At 31.6% G+C, this 21,820-nt stretch overlaps 1 protein-coding gene across 1 annotated transcript; it reads right to left on the bottom strand.

Annotated features, from left to right (window-relative positions):
• Positions 1-58: 58 nt before the first annotated feature.
• Positions 59-21,219, bottom strand: LOC127735900 (ficolin-2-like). Its single transcript, XM_052246324.1, has 8 exons — positions 21,076-21,219; positions 12,615-12,805; positions 8,714-8,821; positions 5,928-6,035; positions 3,847-3,977; positions 2,547-2,643; positions 1,828-1,992; positions 59-654 (listed from the first exon to the last, which is right to left on the bottom strand). The coding sequence occupies exons 2-8, from the start codon at positions 12,751-12,753 to the stop codon at positions 404-406; spliced, it is 999 nt and encodes a 332-aa protein (XP_052102284.1). The 5' UTR covers positions 12,754-12,805; positions 21,076-21,219; the 3' UTR covers positions 59-403.
• Positions 21,220-21,820: the final 601 nt, after the last annotated feature.

The raw sequence follows: 21,820 nt of genomic DNA, 5'->3' as shown, positions 1-21,820 counted from the left end.
TATTTTTAACTCATCGGAAATACTCTGATTTTTATGTATGTTTATTAAGTAAGACCAGTAAAAATATAGACAAATATTATATTTTTATTTCAGAAAAAAATCTTCAAGAAATATTTGATCCTATAGTATAACGCGCCATCTTTTGTCTGGCATTGTTGACTCTTGCATGTAACATTTTTTTCTTCCAATTATTGTCTTCTTTGATTTTCGTAAACATATTTTCACTCCACGCTTTTATTTATATTTATATCACGAAGATTAATATTAAAGTAAACATCGTAAAAATTACCTCTTAAATCTGAAGAAAAATGATTTGTAAAAAAGAACAAAATTAAAGGTATATTTTTATCACTGATATTTTTCTTTCAAAGTGCTCCCACACCCTTCATGAATTTCAATTATATCAGTTCGGCTTAATCATCATTCTGGTCGTTTTTAGCCCTAATTTTCCTTTCCAGCTATTCCAGTGCATATTGATTTCACTATAACCATCAAGATACAGTCCGTTGATATTTGACCAAGTGCATTTAGCATGCCACCAAGCGCTCATTTTAGTTATAGCACAATTACTACCGGCAATATCGTTATCTCTGTCGATAGTGGTAAACATGAAATTATCGTGGGTGTTACCTTGGGAATCTTTCATAGAATCACCTGTTGAAACATAAAAAACTGTGCAAGAGGATAAGTGCAAATAAAAACATTACAAAAATGATGCTCTATATTAAAGAAAAGTTCATAAACATTTTTGGATTTTCAAATATTTTGGCCTCGAGCATCACTGAAGATACACGAATTGTCGAAATGCGCACATGGTACGTTAATATTATTGCATGTATAAAATATTTTTTTTTAATGCCTCGAAATATGTTTTTGTTGTTGTTTTATATTAATATTCCACTGATATTTCATTTAAGTCTTCGAGATCAAATCGAAATTTTTAGGCATTTTGTTGCAAGATGTAATGAAGTTTGTATGATATATTTAAGAACGTCGACCAATATCAAAATGTTTCCCTCGAGGAATCAACATATAATAAGCTGACAGAAAATTGTTGTACCTTGTACCGTTAAGTGTCGTTATCGACAATCAATTGACAAAAACTGTTGGATACTTAAGGGGCATTAGCTACGATTTAGACAAGCGGAATTTTGAAATAATATTTTGTCATAAGCAGTCGTTCGCCCCAAATTTGTCAAATAAACTCAAAAACATCGCTGATGCATTTTTGACTTGCAAGTTAATAATTTAACACAATTGAATCCGTATTCACGTGACCTTCAATCTAACCCCTTATCAAAAGATAGGTTACGCATGCACTAGGTATGTTATAAGCTATTTAAAAAGGAAAAGAATGTTAACATTGAAAGTGAAACAAGGGAGAAACCATTTGGTCGACTGATTCGATCAACAAAAAGTCATTCTTATAAGGTAAAAACGACGATTAACTATTGTTTAACCTATAATATGAAATCAAACAGACCTAGAAAAATACAATTGGGTTATATGACCGTCGGCAATCTTTGGAAGCCATCTCGATGTTTAATTAGATAGCATCGAGACTAAAATACACACAAAATACTGATACATATTATCGAGACCATGCATTGTTAATTGTTTATTTTTGACTTTTTGTAATTTGGATATACGTTTTAGTATGTTATAAATCACATATGATAATTTGAGTCAAATCGATAAACATAAATTGGACAGCTAATGCCCCTTTAAGCAAAAAATATTAATTTACGATATGAACATAATGAATGTTTAATATTTTAAATCAATAATTAAGTTTCAGTTTAAAAAAAAAACAACAATGCATCTTACCAGCTGTTCCATGGTAACCAGATATACTCAATTTATAGTTTTTTTCCTCGTTGCTGATATTGAAATTATCATATATTGCATACGCTGTATTTCCATTTAAGGCTTCGAGATCGAATCGAACTTTGTAGGCATTTTGTTGCAGGATGCAATGAAGATTGTCATTGCCTACAAACAGAGCAAGTACATGTATCATAAAATGTGTGTCTAATTTCCAAATATGAAGCAGACCGTTTTTATTTGGTAGGTCCTTAATTTCAGATCCACTGGTATATATAGTATATGAGTTGTTTTCAATCATTGAAATGTTCGTTATTTAAAAGAATAGAGACTTTATCAATAGTTCTTCAAATCTTGAAGCTTTTTCCAAAGTAAAACCGAAGAACGTTTGGAATATGAGAATTTCTGATTTACGTGAATACAAACACAAATCAACTAGATGTGGAGCATAATTAGTACCAATTGGAATACCGACTGTTTGTAGAAATATATTTTCAGCAACATAAAGAAAAGTCCAGCATTTTGACGATATTGTTTTCATGGTATTTGTTGTTAGAATTGCACGAGGGAGTTAGAACCTGAGATTCTTAATAATGATATTTATTACGTAAAATTTTAAAATAGTTGCTATGAATCATGATTACTGAGCTGATGATACCCTCGGGGACCAACAGTCCAACAACAGCATAGGAATTACATATTCTTAAAAGTATATAAACTACCTAGCCAATGTTCACCGGTAAGGTCACCAAAACCATTTTTGTAGTCGTCCCAAAACCTTAAGAAATCCGTTTTTCCATTTAATCTTCTTTGTACGACCTGTAAAAATCAAAACAAAATTAATTACTTTACATTGAAGTATTACAGGGCTTCGTACTTGATTAATTGAGCAAAGCTCTGATTCCTTGCCCGGCTTTGGCTATACTTTTGTGTCCTTTTTGGTTGATAAGCTTTTCATTTTTAACAAGTTTAGAATTTTGAAATGTTTGGTATCGAGCATCACTGAAGAGACATTTACTGTCGAAACGCGTATCTGGTGAGAAAATTGGTACCGTTAATGTTATAACAGATATTTCATAAAAAAAACAACAAATTGTGTAGTAGTGAAAAGCTGAGGGTTTCCAATTGTCAAGCAATCTTCTAAAATAATGTTTATCATACACAAACTCATAAATTAAAACAGATCAACAACTGTAAATAGTGTCTGAAATACCGAAAAAGGCGGTAAAGTTTGTGCTATGTCTAGATTTTTGATAATAGAAACACAATTGCACAGTATATCTAGGTGTTTAAATGAACAATATCTATATATATAGAAATATAGCATTTGGGTATGAGTTATATGAAAAAAGGATATATACAGTAATGTGCAAATTCGAAGGTATACAAAACCTTACTGTGAATTACAGTCTTTGCCGAACATACATGATATATGCTTTTCCCTGTTTCCTTACTCTGTGGTATGAACAGATATTTACTTTGGCTCTGATCAATGTTAAATATATCATTACTGTCGAGTATAATGTTGTTTTTTTCTCGAATTGACAGAAACGCATTTATTACAATGGGAATAATAGCAGTGAAGAAAGAAGGTTTGATTGATTTCTCATCCTTATGTTTGCTTTGCAATAAAGAAAAAGGCGCAAATGATTGTGTATAAAGGAGCTACAGGTAAAGAAAAGGTCTTCTCGATGAATGTTCATTATAAAGAAAAAGGACAGATGCTTGGGTATAAAGGAGCTACATGTAAAGAAAAGGTCCTCTCGATCAGTGTTCATTATAAAGAAAAAGGGCAGATGCTTGGGTATAAAGGAGCTACAGGTAAAGAAAAGGTCTTCTCGAAGAATGTTCATTATAAAGAAAAAGGGCAGATGCTTGTGTATAAAGGAGCTACAGGTAAAGAAAACGTCTTCTCGATCAGTGTTCATTATAAAGAAAAAGGGCAGATGCTTGGGTATAAAGGAGCTACAGGTAAAGAAAAGGTCTTCTCGATCAATGTTCATTATAAAGAAAAATGCTTACTGTCCATCCTCCATTGTCTTCAGACATTTCACAAAATACTGATATTTTCATATCATTCTCAAGGTAAAGTGTATACACACCACTACTACTACTATTTTGTGGCAGGTCATTGCAGTCCTTTATTTTTCTGTCTGAAACAAAATGTCATACTAGTATCGTATAACCTTTGGATATATAACCAACAATAGTTTACCGAAGTTCAAATCTTATAAATTCATAAAGAAAATCAAGGTAAGAAACAAGATACACAACAAAAAATGAGAGAATTGCATTGACTCCAAAAGGATCAAACCGGCATGGTCGACAGGTTTAGCGTCATCTGCTTTTCTTGCATCGTCCGCCATGTGAATCCACACTTATTCAAAGAGTCTCATACATGATTATGACACAATTGGTAAGAATTCCTTGTTTGATGTCCAGATGGGCGTTTATCAACCTTCCGCACACGCAAATAAACTTCAAATATCACTGTTAATTGAGCATTGTAAGAAACACGTACTAGTACATTATTAATAATACAAATCAGTCAGATTACGGATGTACATGATAATAAAATTGAGAATGGTAATGTGGAATGTGTCAAAGAGACAACAACCCGACCAAAGAGCAAAATCCAGCCCAAGGCCACCAATGGGTCTTCAACACAGCGAGAAAATCCCGCACCCGGAGTCGGGCTTCAGCTGGCCCCTAAACAAAAAACTCTGAGTTTGGATGAGCTTTAAGTACTTTTTGTTTTATGAAGGTTTTGGATTTTCAAATATTTCGACATCTAGCATCACTGATGGTACATAAATCCGAGATAATCACTAGCCCAGTATTCAGCACTTCGGTCCTAGCATGAAAATACAGATAATGTTTGATTTCAATTTTCCTGTTATAAAATTTCGCAATCATTCCTTGTCCAGCTGTGAATTTACTTTTGGTTTTATCAGCTCTTCAACGTTTGTATAAGATTTTTGTCTTTCAAATATTTCGCCTCGAGTATATTACTGAAGAGACGCTAACTGTCTAAATGAAAATCTGGTGCAGTAAAATTGGAACCATCAATTTTATTTAAAAAAAACCAACATGTATTGAAGCACTACTGAGCTGATGATACCCTCGAAGATTACCAGTCTAACAGCAGTGTTATCAACCCAGTGCTGGTAGTTGAAATAAACACTAGATAAATTCAACAGAGTGGTGATGAAGAACGACTGAAATCGTCATCACTGAGTTTACTGTCTGTTTAACTCTAATACCAATGAATGGCAAATATTTCAAACTAAATCCCCAATGGTTTATGAAAGTGTATACTAGTAGATTCAACTTTTTATTCTGAAATTTTTCAAAAGAAATTCATTTTAGGGCCATTTTTTAAATCCGAATAGTACCTGGTCTACACAAATGGTCTTAATAATGATATTTCTTATCGACACATGAATGCTGTTTATAATGATAATTAGAAGCAATAATCGACGCAATGTCTTGTTTGCTTATTGTAGTCTTTGGGGTCTCCTAGAAGTGTTGTCGCGGCAGTGATACTGTGAATTCATTTATCTTCGTGTATATAAAATATGAAAACAACACGTTATAAATTTCATGCGTCCGACGCGCTTTTCTGGACTTACCTTCATCAGGAACGCACAAAGCCGAATATTTGAGAGCCAAGGATATATAAGAACATAAACAGTTATACCGAAGTACTGACTACTCGAGGAATGATGAAAAATTGTATTTTCGTGGTTTTGCCAAAGTCTGTATCCTATCCAATAGAAAATGTTTGCTTCGTGGAACATTTAAATCCTCTTTTATCTTTCCCAACGAAATCTATGAAAATTATTTTTCACACGAAAAAGTAATTAATCTACATTGAAAACAATTCAAATGCACATGACAAGTGTTTCATCGATAACTTTGAATAGTTACTAGTACGCTCGAGACCAACACACTTTGAAGACAATTTCTTTTAGAGTTTAAGAAACTCAATACCAGCAAGGGAATAAACATACGCTTTACATATCTTGGTTTGATTCAAAACCCTACCCTATATACATTTTTAAGCTTGTACCAATATATTATGTAAAGAGTAATATACTTACCTTCACATCGCGTTCCGCCATATTCATCAGAGCAAACACAGAGGTGAGATTCCCCTGCAACTGTGCAGGTACCATTATTCAAACATGGTCCGTTGGAACATGGGGTGACTGTCAAAATATTTAGAAACAGTCTATAGCTATAATCATGCGAAATTCAGGTTTAAACGCGTAATATTTATGTTTTTTCTAAAAGAAGTCACTCAGTCCTCTTTATATTTTATAGTTTTCACAACATTATGTGAATCGCATGATTAGATAAGTACATTGCATAATCTTTAGTTATCTGCCTTGATTTATATTTGTTCACTTTTGAAATCGGATTGTGTTCCAAATATCCGCAATGATGTTCTAATTATCTTTTATAACTTTGATCCTATATTGTAACAGTAATATTCCATGTTACTACACTTTTTTGTTTTTTCATATTGTATTTTATTGTTTTCTCTTATTTTAGTTTTGAGTTTTTTATTTTTCATGGATTTTCGTTCGGTCAATATTGCAGGAAGTCCGATTTAGTATTTCTAAAAAGTAAATGGTGAACGAACATTACAGTAAATAGTATATTGTACTAATAGACCATAGATTTTATTTTACCACTTAGATTTTATTGTAACTCAATCCGGGAATAAATCGCCAATATATTTTGAATCCAACATTTCCTTTTTTATAAAGAGTTATTAGTGATCACCAGAAAGTATTATAGTATATATACTTAAGTGTGCCCAAAGAACAATTCAGTCAATTTGTTTTTTAGCTTGACCACAAATATCAATATTACCCTCGTTTCATAGTATTACCAGGAGTAACAATAGTTAAACCAATCAAATAATGATATAGGTGTCAAAAGGTTATTTTATTGACCATTTTATCATTATGATTGTACTTTTTTTTATAACAGCCAATAAAGCATTATTGGTAAACCAAAGACAATCTCCGGCGCAGAGATCATATCCGTTCCGTTCAATACTACGTAACACTACAATCAATATTAAGTGTAGTATTGCGGAGCATGTACGGAACGGATATGAACTCTGCGCCGGAGATTGAACCAAAGAAAGCTAACCTTAATCCACCCTGAAATAGTTCAAACAATAAAGACGTTTTTTGGTATATACTACCCCACATACATCGGTAGAGTTAGTTTACATATATCTGGTATTGTCTTCTTTATGTTATTTTAATGAAGAAGACTATGCAAATCTCATGATATCTTGTCAATCACTGAAACTACGTTCAATTAAATTAGTAAACAGGTTTTTTTTCTAAATGATTACATATTCAACTCTTAAAATATTTAAAGGAATAGGTATGATTAGGCCACCTTTTCTACCCTTTGAACTCGAAAGTCAAACAATATTATAATCTACCAAATAACATCCTTTCGATGTTCATTAGTCATAAGTCTGTTAGACTTCAGTATTTATATTTTTGAATTTTGTCTTACATATTTGCATTGAGGCTTAACACCTTTCATTTTTGTGCAAAACAGCAAAAACTGCCAAAATTGACTCATTTTGAGGTCTTGATATAAATAATTAGATATGAGCTAGGGCTTTAACCAAACAAAATATTTCCTCAAAGATATTTTATACAAAGATGTAAATGCATGTAAAATACCTTTATGGACAAGGCCTTGGCTCATATCTATCTTGTCCAAGAACTATGTAAGGTCGACATATTTATGACATCACAAGTGACCTTTCTGCAATAACGTGTTCAAAGTATATTGACCTGTTTATTAATAAAAAAGAGCTAACATAATTTGGAAAGGCTTGCATGTTGTTTTGTACCCAACAACTAAAGAAACTCATCGCCTCCAATAATTACTTTGAAATAAACAACTCATACCGATGTTATGCTTAAAATATTCTAAAGTTTGAAAAATGCTTAAATATTAATATGTTAATAATATATATCGTAAGTAGTGGTGAGCTATTTGTATTGCTTGGTACATATTAGATATATTTCAGGGGCCAACAATAGTTCTGATCATACCTTTTAGTTTCATCAGACCAAAAAAAGAGAATACACTTCAAGACAATTGCCTTCAGCATAGCTATTTCATTGTTACACTATTCAAGCATTAGCTTCCGGCCATATAATATAAGTAAATGTTTAAGAAACACATTTATTCAAAGGGGCATTAGCTGTCAAATGCATGTTCACCGATTTGACTCAAATTCTCATATTTGATTTATAACATACTAAAACGTATATCCAAATTACAAACAGTCTAAAATAAACAATAAACAGTGCGTGGACTCGATAATATTTATCAACATTTCGTGTGTATTTTTGTCTAGACGTCATCCAATTAACCATCGAGATGACCTCCGAAGATTGCCGATGGTCATATAACCCGATATCAACATAAATATAAATATAAACAGATAGCGACCACGTGCAATTGGATTTTTCTAGGTCTGTTTTATTTCCGATTGTAGGTTAAAACGTATGATTATCATCGTTTTTACCTGTATAAAAATGATTTTTTGTGGATTGAATCAATAAACCAAATGGTTCATCCTTGTTTCTCTTGACATGTTGACATTATTTTCCTTTGAATAGCTTGAGATTTACTAACCCATCTCCTGTTAAGGGGTTAAATCGATGGTCATATGAATACTGATGCAATGAGGTCGTATTATTCACTTGCAAGTGAACAATTCATCAGCGATGTTTCTATGTTTCTTATCTTATTTTGACCAAATTGAACCAAATTGGCTGCCAAAAGCGAATTATTATCTCGTAGCTAATGCCCCTTTAACAAACATTAAGTTTAAAACCTTCACAATAAGTTCCCATGTATCCAGCAGGGCACATACAGAAGAGAGCATCGTCCACTACAGCGCATGTGATGTTGTAATAGCAAGGATTGGTGGAACATGGTGAATCTGTAACATTCGTATATATAGTCATTATTTCTGAGATATAAATACGGTTCAATAATATAGATTTATCAATATTCAAAATTTTCTGTCGATGTCACTCTAAAAAGCAATCTTTACAAACATAATCAGAATACGTTTTCACTGACTTTAAACCGAATTTTCACATAACCATGAAAAACATGACAATTGCAAGTAGAGGAAAAGAAACTTCCTACCCTATCGCAGTATATGCTTATATCCCTTGTTATAGTGTGGTTTTTGTTTCTTAACATTTAGTTTTTTGTGTCTTTTCGTCGTTTTTTTTAACCTTAGTTGCTGTGTTGACTTCTTGTCTTTGACTTATAGTGTTTGATGTCCCTTTGATTTCCTTCCCCGTATTTTTAAATTAATGTATTTTGATTTCAGTAGTAGTCAATAACAGTGGTATTATAGCTCAGTTCTGGCTAGTGCTAGAGATTGAAATGATTTCAGAGTTTAATTTACGGTAATTTTTAAGAAAATGAACGTTTCAATTGTGTTTCATGTCAGCACAGGAGCACTAACTGCTGGGTTTGTGGGATTAAACGTCCAACAGCAGTGTCATCGATCCAATTTGAGTCACATCTTTTGATGTTGAGATATTTTTTTGTTTCGCAAGATATCGAAGAAAAAATTTTGGTACATGCTATCAAACAATAAATACGCTTTCGCAGGTTACCCTGTGTAACCGTACAATGTCTCCTGTGAGAGTTATCTCCCCGTACACTGTTTTTCTTGTTATGTCTACTCCTTCGCAACCGTAAAAGAAATCGAAAAATTTATATTACCATATTGCTCGTTATATCCTCAGGATGTTTTGTCCAAAACGACCGAAGCGATACGAAGACTCCATATGAGATTTATTTCCCTTCTGTAATTGACATAAGTGATATCTTAATGTATCGCATGAATGATAAGTGATAGAAACCTAATGTATTTTGATTTGAGATCCTTGGTTCAGAGAAATGAATTTGAGGTCAAGGTCAAGGTCAAGATCATATTCTCAATGTTAACTTTTTCTTGTTTTAGGAACTCCTCTGACACTTTTTAAAGACATTTGTTAAAGAACTACTGCAAAATGTTTGCTTTACTGTGATGAAGATAGTATACATTGTTCTGAAACAATCCAATAACATCTTGTAGAAGTTGTTGCCCTTGAAAGGTTTTGATTTAAGGTTAATTGATTATTACTTCAACATGGTACATGATAAAGCAAAAGGGTCTTCTGCAAAATGTTCGATGACTTATGACTTTGAAAAATGTCATCCGGAAGTGATCTTAAGTGAACCGGAAGTAGCCATTTTTGCACTTATTGCATGGAAAAGTACCTAGAAACCATATATTAATTAAAAGGCATTTGAGACCGGAAGTGACCTACGATAAACCGGAAGTAACTAATTATCTCCCTTATAACTGGCAAAAGTATATAGAAACCATATAATTTTGGAACCAGTGTATATACAGCTGTCATGTGACCAACAGGGACATTTTCTAACTGGAAGTTGACAATTAGCTCCCTTATTTCAGGCAAAAGTTTATAGAAACCCAATATTTTTGGAATCAATGTGACTAAAGCTATTTTATGAGACCGGAAGTAACATTTTCTTAACCAAAAGTAGCAAATTATCTCCCGTATTTCAGACAACATAATATAGAAACCATATACTTAATGAATCCGTATGATGGAATCTATGATTGAACGCCAATAATAACTTTCAGTAAACCGGAAGTAGTTTCTCGTCAAGTATTTAGAAATTGGTGTGGAAAGACCTTCAATTGTTCTCTAAACAATTGGTTTTTAATATTTCTTATGAAATTGTTTCTATGGATTGTCAAAATTTAATTGAACAATTATATAGAATATCGACTTTGGTGTCACTCGAAACTTAATCTTTAAACTGATCTTCTTACCCATATTTTGCAAACTACAATTTTCTGAAATATAAAGTATGGGATCTATATAAAAATGTGATAATATTACGTTATTGTATTCAGTACTGTGCATTTATGTATGTAGATACGATAGATACAAATGTACTTTTTGACAACGTCACATATTTTTTTTATTTTAGTCAGTGACCCTTGAGTACTTATAGTTTTTGTAACAATTGCTTAAAACTTTACTGGTGAATTTTGTAATATAAAGACATACATATTTAAAAGAAAAACAAACCATTACAATATCGTATGATATGCATTATTTTTCTAGAGCAATATATAAATCGGGTAGCGGGATAATTCAGTAATAATTTCTAAATTTTGTAAAACTCTGATTAATTTACTCGACATCAAATCAAAAATTTTGGAGAAAAATTCAGAGTCAAATGAATGGAAAACTAGTTCTCTGTTGATTTTTTTAAAATTTCGATAGTGCTGATTTTAAATCTTTGATTTTAAAACAAATTTGAAAAAACAACCCAGACTATTAACATACTGTACATATTTGCATTGTATATACTGGTTTTCGGGGACGATTTTGTCAATACAAAATAATATAAAGGCATCTCTTGTAACGGAACTTTCAAATTGTGGTATAGATGATTAAAAAATCATTTGTATTTTAAATAGGACTTTTAAGGTGTGTTAATATCATTTGAAATCTTCTTTTAAAGTCGTCACCAATTCATATTAAAGTGAATATCTAACGTTGAAAACTTGCTATTGTTCACCGTTCCTTTTATATAGTTGTCTTAATGTCAGGCCTAAAAAAATCATTATTTTTATTTTGGACTACAAGGCTTCTTATTTGATAAATATTTTTGTTTATTAGGGATAGTGGAGAAGGTAAAATATTTTCCATGATTTTAGCGGTATAGAAAATAAACATCAGCATTTGCTATTTTAAAGTACGACATGATAATGTTTAAGACAACATTCGTCTTTGATGAGTCTGCTGACCATGTCTATCATTGTTCTTTCGATGAGTATTTGGAAAACAAAAATATAACGAGATCGTGAATAAGAATAACGTTTATTAATTGATCTCAAATATTCTGAGATCACTTGAAATTTGCATATTAGATATAAAAGTAGTTAACCGAGGTTAGAAATACAGGTACGAACACACGGATAAGGTTGTAAAAGTAGTTCACATCGCATTAATAGCAGATAGCGTGTGATTAGAGGTACCGACAGGTTAAGCATTACTCCTCTTTGTAAGATTCAAATGTCATAGCAAGTAGCAAGCATCAATGTCAGGACCATACCAAAAAACAGATTAATTATAGTAATATGTTGCAACAGGTAAAAATGTGCGGAACATGGCTTACAGGTAAAAAAAGGCAGAAGACTGCAACCAAAATTAACAAAACACCCACGGGGAGATGTCAGATTATCCGAAAGGACAAGCAAATCCTGCTTCACTGGCGTTCATCGTGTTGTTCCTGGCAAGTTAAAATTTGTGATTAGTCTCATTCGGGGATTTCACAATGGAAGAATGGTGAAATTGTGACTACCACTTACAAGCAAAATCTCAGGGAATCGACAATTAAGAGATAATTCAAGTCAGTCTTCCTCATAGTCTGCGTTCTTTAGTAATTATTATACTTCTATTTGAAAACTGAAATACTAAGGACATGATCTCGCATATTGTATCAAGTGAGATACGTTAAAGACAATGGTATATGCTTCTACCCAATGGAAACATCAGCACATCAATTGTTTAATAAATCTTAATTTTTAGTAATAATGACTGAAAATAATTTTTGTTATCTGTATGTCGAAACTTGTAAAAATGTCTAGTGGACAAAGCGAGAATTTTTATTTTTAAGTATTATACCTTTATCTTTTTTAAGGGAATAGTAGATACATAGAATGAAACACAGAATAGTTGAAATAATCAGGAAAATTGTACACAGCTTCCAGAATGTAATTTTTCTTCTCTTACGAATCTCAACTTCCATAAATTTCTTCTCCATTTTATGCTTATATGACAATCTTGTTCTACGTCATTGTTTTATCAGTGCATCTCTGAAATATAAGCAACGTAATTCACTTTATAATAATAGCATACAACTGATATACAAATATAAGGATATGTGATTTATGATTGCCAATGACACAACTATTAATCAGCGACCAAAGGACTTGGATGTAAGCAACAATACACAATCATACGACCTTCGACAACGGGTAATACCCACATCGTATAGAAAGTATAAAAGACGAAATGTCAAAGCCAGTTGCAACTGATAAATAAATCATTTTTCCCAGACTACAAATTTAATTAGTGCATATACAACGGACAAAGTGTGAAAAATAAAAAAAAATAATAAGTAATTTGTGGTAACAAAATGCCTTAATTTATAATTTAACAATCATACATATATTACGATCATTCAAATTTCAAACGTCAGCACAGACACGGGCATAACATTTTTCGTAATTTTGGAAAAATAATTTTCCGTGTTCAACTGAAATATCCAAATCTAGAAAAGGATAGGATTTGCTGATTATATTAGAATTTAAATCAAGTTCCCTTCAATAAATTTCTGCAGTATACCTAGCGATGTCTTCATTGTGTAAAACAAAAATATAATCAAGGTAACGATACGTGTTATTAAAAGGATTCAACGTTATCAGATACTGTAAATTTAGAAATCATTGCGAGGTTTTCATTAGTGCGAATAATGCGAATAGGTGAGTATCGCAATAATAAGAACTCGCATTCTGATATCGCATACAGTATCAAGCTTTTCCTGAAATCGCAATAATTAATCTCACATTTTTGTTCAATCGGGAAAAATAGCAATAAGAAATGCACGCAATAATTTCTGAATTTCAGTAATGTTTTAGTCTAATTGTAAGTTATGACTTAACGCAATGCCAATACATTTGGGTAAAAAAACTCGGGTGATTTTATTTATGAGTTTTCTCTTAATTATAAAAAGATAATTTCCTAACCATACAATTTAGAGACTTGAAGTCTTTTGATTCAATATCCATGGCCTCAGATTTTTTTTACAGTTAACAAGTAGATACAGTCTGGGGTTAAACTTGAAGTAGAAAATAATGTCGCTATCTGAAGCAAAAGAACATAGAAAGTTAATATTTTGTTATCATATTTTGTTAAATGTAATGTAAGATATCACATGATACCGGAAGTAATATTTTATACAAGAAGTATCTAATTATATTCTTATTTCAAGCCAAGTGAATAGACATAATGTATTTCTGGAATCATTCTTATGTAAGCTATCATATGACACCCGCAGAAAATGTTTTTAATCGGGGTAAAATAAGTTGAAATATGACACCAGACGTAACTTTTCAAAATCGGGTTCAAGTTATCTCCTGCTCGAGTAAAAGTATATAGAAACCTCATATTTTTAATCAGTGTAAAGAAAGCTATCATTTGATTTAATAGAAAGTAGCTGATTATCTCCCGTACTTCATAAAAAGATTCACCAACCCGTATATATTTACAATAACTGTAAGCTAAGCTTTTTCATTATTCCTTAAATGACATTTAAACCGTTAGTTACTTTTTTCCTCCTTCATTCAGTAAAATATGTCATATCTTTATTCAAATTCATTTTAAATTAAATCATTAACCGGTTGGAAATTTTTATGTGGAGAGACCTTAAAGTTTCCTCTGAACATTTAGTTTATAAAATGCTTTCATTTTTTTTCTTCAACAACCTTCGTTTCTGAAATGTTGCTTTTGGTTCGCATCATGTCGATACGATGTTTAGTTTATGATATCGAACTCTTATAGCGCCGTTGAATCTCACTCTGTTCAACTTAACAGTTTTTCATATTGGAGTTATATCCCTGTATACAATGTACTTTTTTTCTTGTTATCACTTCTCCTCAGAAACCGTGAAAGATATCACTTAAATGTTTACTCCCAAATGTTCGCTACTACCTCAGGAATGAAGTGGTCCGGTTACATGTGGAGCAGGATCTGCTTACCCTTCCGGAGCACCTGAGATCACCCCCAGTTTTTGGTGGGGTTCGTGTTGCTTAGTCTTTAGTTTTCTATGTTGTGTCATCTGTACTATTATTTGTCTGTTTGTCTTTTTATTTTTGGCCATGGCGTTGTCAGTTTGTTTTCGATCTGTGAGTTTGACTGTCCCTCTGGTATCTTTCGTCCCTCTTTTACATGTAACAAGAGTAATTTTTTTGCTACGTTTGTATGTTATTGTAACTCATACACCAAGTCATCGAAACTTAGAGTATTTTGATGTTAGGTCCTCAGTCATCAGCAGAAAATTAGAGTCAAGGTCAAAGGTCAAGGTCAAGTTCTAATAGAATTGAGAATGGAAATGGGGAATGTGTCAAAGAGACAAAAACCCGACCAAAGAGCAGAAAACAGCCGAAGGCCACCAATGGGTCTTCAACACAGCGAGAAAATCTCGCACCCGGAGGCTGGCTTCAGCTGGCCCCTAAACAAAAAATGTGTACTAGTTCAGTGAAAATGGACGTCACACTGAACTCCAGAACATATAAATGAACTAAAATTAAAAAACATACATTTTGGAATTTGCTTGTTTACTCATCAGAAGCTGAACATATGTTTTTGTCATATTATAAGTCAAAATACTCCGAGTATGAAAATACAGATTGTTTGATTAAAATTTGCTGTTATAAAATATTTGAAATTATTTGAAATTAAGGAATATATCTCCGGATTTGGCTATACTTCAGGTCCTTCTTGGTTTGATCCGCTCTTCAACATTTGTAATAGATTTTGGATGTTTAAATATTTTGGCCTCGAGCTTCACTGTAGAGACATTAATTGTCGAAATGCGCAACTGGTGCGTTAAAATTGGTTAACATTATTAAACGCCAGACGCGCGTTTCGTCTACAAAAGACTCATCTGTGACGCTCGAATCAAAAAAATTAAAAATGCCAAATAAAGTAAGAAGTTGAAGAGCTTTAACGAATTAAAATTCCAAAAGGTTTTGCCAATTACAGCTAAGCTAGGTAATCTATTCCTGTGGAAAAAGGTCCTTGGAATAGACTTTTAATTATTCTCTGAACAACTGGTTTTTAATTATTATTTTTATTATTATTTGGTTTTTCAAACATTTTGTCTCGTGTCTTGTACCTGATGAAAATGTTTCATTAAACAAAACACATATCGTGCACACACCATATATTTCATTCGCTAAAATGGTGAATAATATCAGACATTTGAAATCGACATGAAATTATGTAATTTTGACTGAATACGTTGAAACCAGTTTTGAAGTGTTTTATAATTTTTGATTAATCATAGTTTATTAATTTTGTCTCGAGTTTTTTTTTTTCGCCGTATCAATTCGGAGCACTCCACTCATCATTTTCCATAAGATCAAAAGAGAAACCGATTGACCCCGTTTACTACAATATTTATATACTCCCGATAGTCAAATATGGAGTTTGAAAATTTAACTGTCTCGAGTGCAGAAATATCGTTATCAACGGGATTGTATGGAAGAATTTATATTTAAACACGACATAAATCTTACTGTAAAATACTTGGTATTGAGTAATATTTATATTAAACCGAAGTATAAATCCAATGTTCAAACAAGGTGAAAGTATCTCACAAAAAAGTTATGATATATCCATAAATAATCTCCGTCAATAAATTTGTAAACTATTAGAGGTTCCAGCTCCTACGGCCAACGTAACCTTAGATTGCCTTTCCATTCTTTTTATGTCCTTTTTTGCCATTTAGGTCCTCAAGTATCCATGTTCTCATACAGCATTGGCTTTCATTTTTTGGGGGTTGAGCATTCCTGATATACGTGAATCATGAATAAAAACTTGGACGCACCAAATTTATAAAGTGCTACCATTATTTCATAAAATATTGTAAAAATGAAACCACAATAAAATACAACAATAGTATAACCGTGAATCAAGAATTTTCTTAATATACTGCCGACATTTACTTAAATGAACTAACTTTATATTAATCAAATGTAAACGCTAAATCTAATAACTGTCCTTTCCTAGATTTAGATATTTCAGTTTTACACGGAGAGATCATAAACGGCACTTTCTGAAAATTAAATATATTAACAGAGGTATTGATTTTATCAACTTATCGAGTATATTTAATGACTCTACCATTCAAAACTGTATACCTCCCTATTTTGATAACACAGAGCCACCTATTATTTCGTATACATACAAAAAAACCAGCAGAAGTTTAATTTTTAATTATACGTCAGTAACATCAGACGTCAATGTAGAAAATAATACTCCTTTAACTTGAAACTGTGAATCGTCGAAGTTTAGATATGATGCCTATGGCCATGTTATTACAGAGGACCTCAATATCGTCCAAGACAGACAGGTTAAAAGCTTTCCTCGTTTTGTAAAAAATGGTGTAAACGGGAAAAATCTGATAAAAAATCTCTTGATTCTTATTTAAATAAATGTATGAATGTTGTGGATATTCGAATATCACATTTTGAAAAAAAAATCAGAAATAAATAAAAAAGTACACAATACGCCTATTTACAGAATAAGAAATAAACTTCAAGAACTTTCAAAGTGGTTTGTGTTTGTACCGGCCGACAAAGCAGCCAACAATGTGGTTGTGGTATGCCGTAAATACTACACGGACGTTCTTAAGAATGAAATTTTAAATTAGTCTACATTCAAGTCCGTGCGCTTCACAGAGAGTCATATAGTAAACAAACATATTATAACTACATCACAGCTTAAGGCCTGAACATTTGAAGGTCCCTACTATGTATTGGTTACCTAAACTGTACACAAAACCAGTAAAATATCGTTTCATCTCGGCCTCTAGTAAGTGTTCTACAACTAATTTTTCAGTGCTTTTAACTAGTTAAAACGTAGTTGAGACCAAAATCATACAAACCAAAAACTAGGAAATAACAGAAGATAACCACTGACGATGTTTTTAGGTTAATGAATCTATATTTATTTACGTATTATTGGAGTTTTAAAAAAAAATGAGGTTGATTTTATTCGAATCGAAAAAATTTTGTAAAATTTGAACTTTCAAATAAGCAATGAAATATCCAATATTGTCCAATTATTTTGCTGATACACATTAAAAAAAATGTAAGTATTTTTTAATTTGATTGACCTATTAATATTTATAAAACTAGAAATTTTGTTAAGAAAACATCTGATTAGAAAAGATTTTATTCAAAATGTGCATATTTTGTTTACTTTACAGTTTTTCCTTTCTTTGTCTGTGTGCTATTATGTTCCTTTTTGTCGTATGAGTTTTGACATAGCTCGGTATTTATGCAAACAGCTATCGAGTTTTTTTTGTTATATACAACTGTCATACAAGTAGGAAATTTAGCTAGCTTTAAAACCAGGTTTAACCCACTATTTTCAAGGGAAAATGTCTGTACCAAGTCGGGAATATGACAGTTTTTTCCATTCCTTCCGTTGGTTGATAAAGTCTGACGTTTAATTTTGTCAGTTTTTCTTATTGAATTTACCTAGGAGTTCGGTATTTTTGTTAATACTTTTTATTTAAATTTTACTATCTGATTTTCAAGTACAACCACTGTAAGTCTCCAAAGGGTATCACTAGACTGTGGCTCGTGAATGTAGGATAAATATCAAATCGACGGACAGATCATACGAGAATTAATGCTGGCACATCGAATATTATTAATGGGACTTTTTTGCATTTAGTGTGATTGCTCTAAACCTTTTAAAAAAGAGTTATGGAAAATGTTATTGCGACAGTAGTCCAAAATAAGGACATAACGTCGTCATCGTGCACTATAAGGGATGACCAATAACAGAGATTTTCCTTTGATATATTGGGTTTCTATTCCTGTACCTTTGAAGTATACCCTTCCGTTTGAATTCAGATATTGACTAGTTTACATCCGCTTAATCCTTATTAATTTGTGGTAGGTGAAGATTTCATCACCCACATAACCAATGTTTATTTTTACAATTAAACCCGTCTACTTATGTTGATGGATTATCTAACAAATTATTCAACTTTGGATATGGTATGTTATGTAAACATAATTGATAGTGAGCGTATTATATTTTCCACACCATGTCAATAATCCCACGTTGTTTTCATACTTACCAAATTTGAATATTTATAATGTTATCATAAATGCTGATTCGTGCAAATATTCCAACAGTAATTATTCCAACATTAAACACAATCAATTTGCTAGATCATATTTTTTAAATACGCCAAAAACAAACTTATTGGTTTACACAATGACATATTTTGAGAGACTTTAATCTTACTGCAATGCTTCATTAAAGAAGATTTCATGTGTTTATTTGATTTTGCAGGAACAATTGGTATTGGAAGTACAATCAACTAATTGTCTTTATCCTATGTTGAACAATGCCTTTTAAAAAACAATATCCTTACTAGTCGTGTACTGTCAATTCTCAATATTATATAGTTTGAAACACGACCGTTTTTAAACAAAAATTTAAACACGTTCCTTGTATTACAATTTCAGTGGTTTATCTTAAGACGAATGAAAATACCAAGGGGACATTAAAAAACATAAGTAAAAAAAGCAACAACATGACAAAAAAAAAAAGAAAGAACACGACAAAATTTTAACAAACAACGGGGTAATATTTAGTGGTGAAAGTTTTGATAAAATGCTACACTTGGCGTTTGTCCTACACTAGGCGTTTGTCATCCAGATCCCTTGAAGGTCAAATACTATTTCAAATTTAAATTCGTATTGATAACTGTAAAATGATTACTTGTTTAATCTTAGTCAAACGTTTGATATATTTTATTGCATTTTGCCTTGTTTACTGTACTACATACAGTTAAGAAGAAACACTTAATTTTACCGCTGATCACCACAGAATTTGTAACATTGATTGTAATGAAATAACGTGATTTCCCATAAAAATTAAAATCGAAAATTTCACAACTGAAATAAATCCGGCATTTTCACTCCTTCAACGTCATACAATAATGGTTGTCGTCAATATGTTGTCGATCACGTTGCATCAAAACGAATAGGGGATGGGTAAAATATAAATACTTCGTTTTACCATCTACTGTATTTCTATTAAAAAGCCCACGGTCAATGCAGTAAAAAGAAAAACTAATCGAAGAATTAAAATATCGAAAAATATTCAACTCGTGACCTAACAACACTGATAAGTAACTCATGCGTTTTCGTGAGTTAATGTGTTGTTCGATCACTCGTAGAATTTTTTTCTATTTTCGAATTCTTCGATTAGTTATTCTATAAAAGATATTATACGGTTCTGCATAGAATATGTAAAATCTGAACAATTATGCCAGAACGCGTATCATTAGTACAAGGTGCTCAATTATTAAAACGGTTAGCGTATGAATTATTATTAATAGTACACAAGCTAAATGAAAAAAGTAATATCTCACATGCTTAAATTATACTTTTAGCTGGTAGCTAGAATCTTTTTGGGGAATTATTTTGATTAAAAGTAACATCTTTTTTGTTTATTTTTTATTGACGAATTGAAAAACATTAACGGTTCCAGTTTTATTGCAATGGACGCCAATTTCGAGAAAAAATGTTTCTTCGGTGATGCTGAAGGCCAAAGTATTTGAAAATCAATAACTAAAAAACGTTGAAGAGCTGATGAAACCAAAAGTAGAATCAAACCGGAAGACGGAATCAGAAGTTTGTATGACAGCGATATATTCCATTATTCTATTTAACATGATTTCTAAATTATTTGCTTTTTTCTTATCAAATGTATTTTTTCTGGTGACATTTTTGTTTTCCTGCCTTTATACAAGTCGGCCATTTTAACAAACTTTATTGTTTGATATTGCGTTCATTTGTTTTCATTTTTGTTCAAATGTCTTATTGTTGAGCTGCTGTTTCGTCGACAATTTACATGTACAGTTATCATGAAGATCCACCCAAATTGTTTTAGAACACCATATGAATTAACTAATGATTTAGTTTTTTAATAAATATTATGTATTAATGCTATCAATGATTGTAACAACCATGCTAATAAAGATAGAATAATGATAAAATAATAAAATATTGAAATAAAAATTCAGTCGTTGCAAATCGTATTTCTTTTATAACAGGAATCAGAAATATTTATCTACTGAAAATAAGTTTTTGAAATATACCGTACGCGTTCGCTGACTCTTTAAAAAAAATCTACCAGGAGAATAGTTTCAACTTAAAGATTTTCAACATCAGCTTTAGATTAAAAAACGGTTAAAATATCACATGAAAAAACATGGTTTGGAAACAATACTCTTCATCTTTATTAGAATATGTATTTGAAAAATACTTACAATATACGTCCAAATTACACAAAAATCAAAGTTTTTTAAGCTTCTAAATTAAATCGCTTTTCATAAACCATCTTTTCACAAATTTAGGTGACTTATAAATACACATTTGATTTGCAATGACACTTTAAACAGTTTGATATAGTTACACCTCATCCGAAATTTTTCTGGAAGAGTGAATATGTAAATCTACAGTCTTAAAATACCTGGCAGGTATTTAATTTTTCATACACGTGATTAATCAATATTCAAATCAGCATGTCCTATAATTATTCAACATAAACCCGCTTACCTAAGTGCAAAGCATCCTATATTTATTCAACGGTATTTGGTAAGTACGAATCTGAAATTTAAACCGTATCGAAATCAACTATAAAGGGTTTAAAAAACCTACAACAAGGATAATCTACACACAACAAATATTTTTTAACACGCTTTGTAACACTTTGCCTGGATTGACTGTTCTACCAAAATAAATAAAAATGGAGTAAAAGGTAAATTATAATTAGTTATCAAAGGTACTAAGATTATAATTTAATACGCCAAACGTGCGTTTCGTCTACATAAGACTCATCAGTGACGCTCAGATCAAAATAGTTATAAAGCCAAACAAGTACAAAGTTGAAGAGCATTGAGGACCCAAAATTCCTAAACGTTGTGCCAAATACGGCTAATGTAGTCTATTCCTGGGATAAGAAAATCCTACTGTAGAAGTAGGAACGTCATTCAGTTTCTGATGGATAATTGT

This window comes from Mytilus californianus, unplaced genomic scaffold, assembly GCF_021869535.1.
Source record: "Mytilus californianus isolate M0D057914Y unplaced genomic scaffold, xbMytCali1.0.p SCAF_3, whole genome shotgun sequence".
NCBI classification, from domain to species: Eukaryota; Metazoa; Mollusca; class Bivalvia; order Mytilida; family Mytilidae; genus Mytilus; species Mytilus californianus.
Note: the sequence above shows the minus strand (reverse complement) of the source record. Positions and strands in the feature narration are given on the sequence as shown.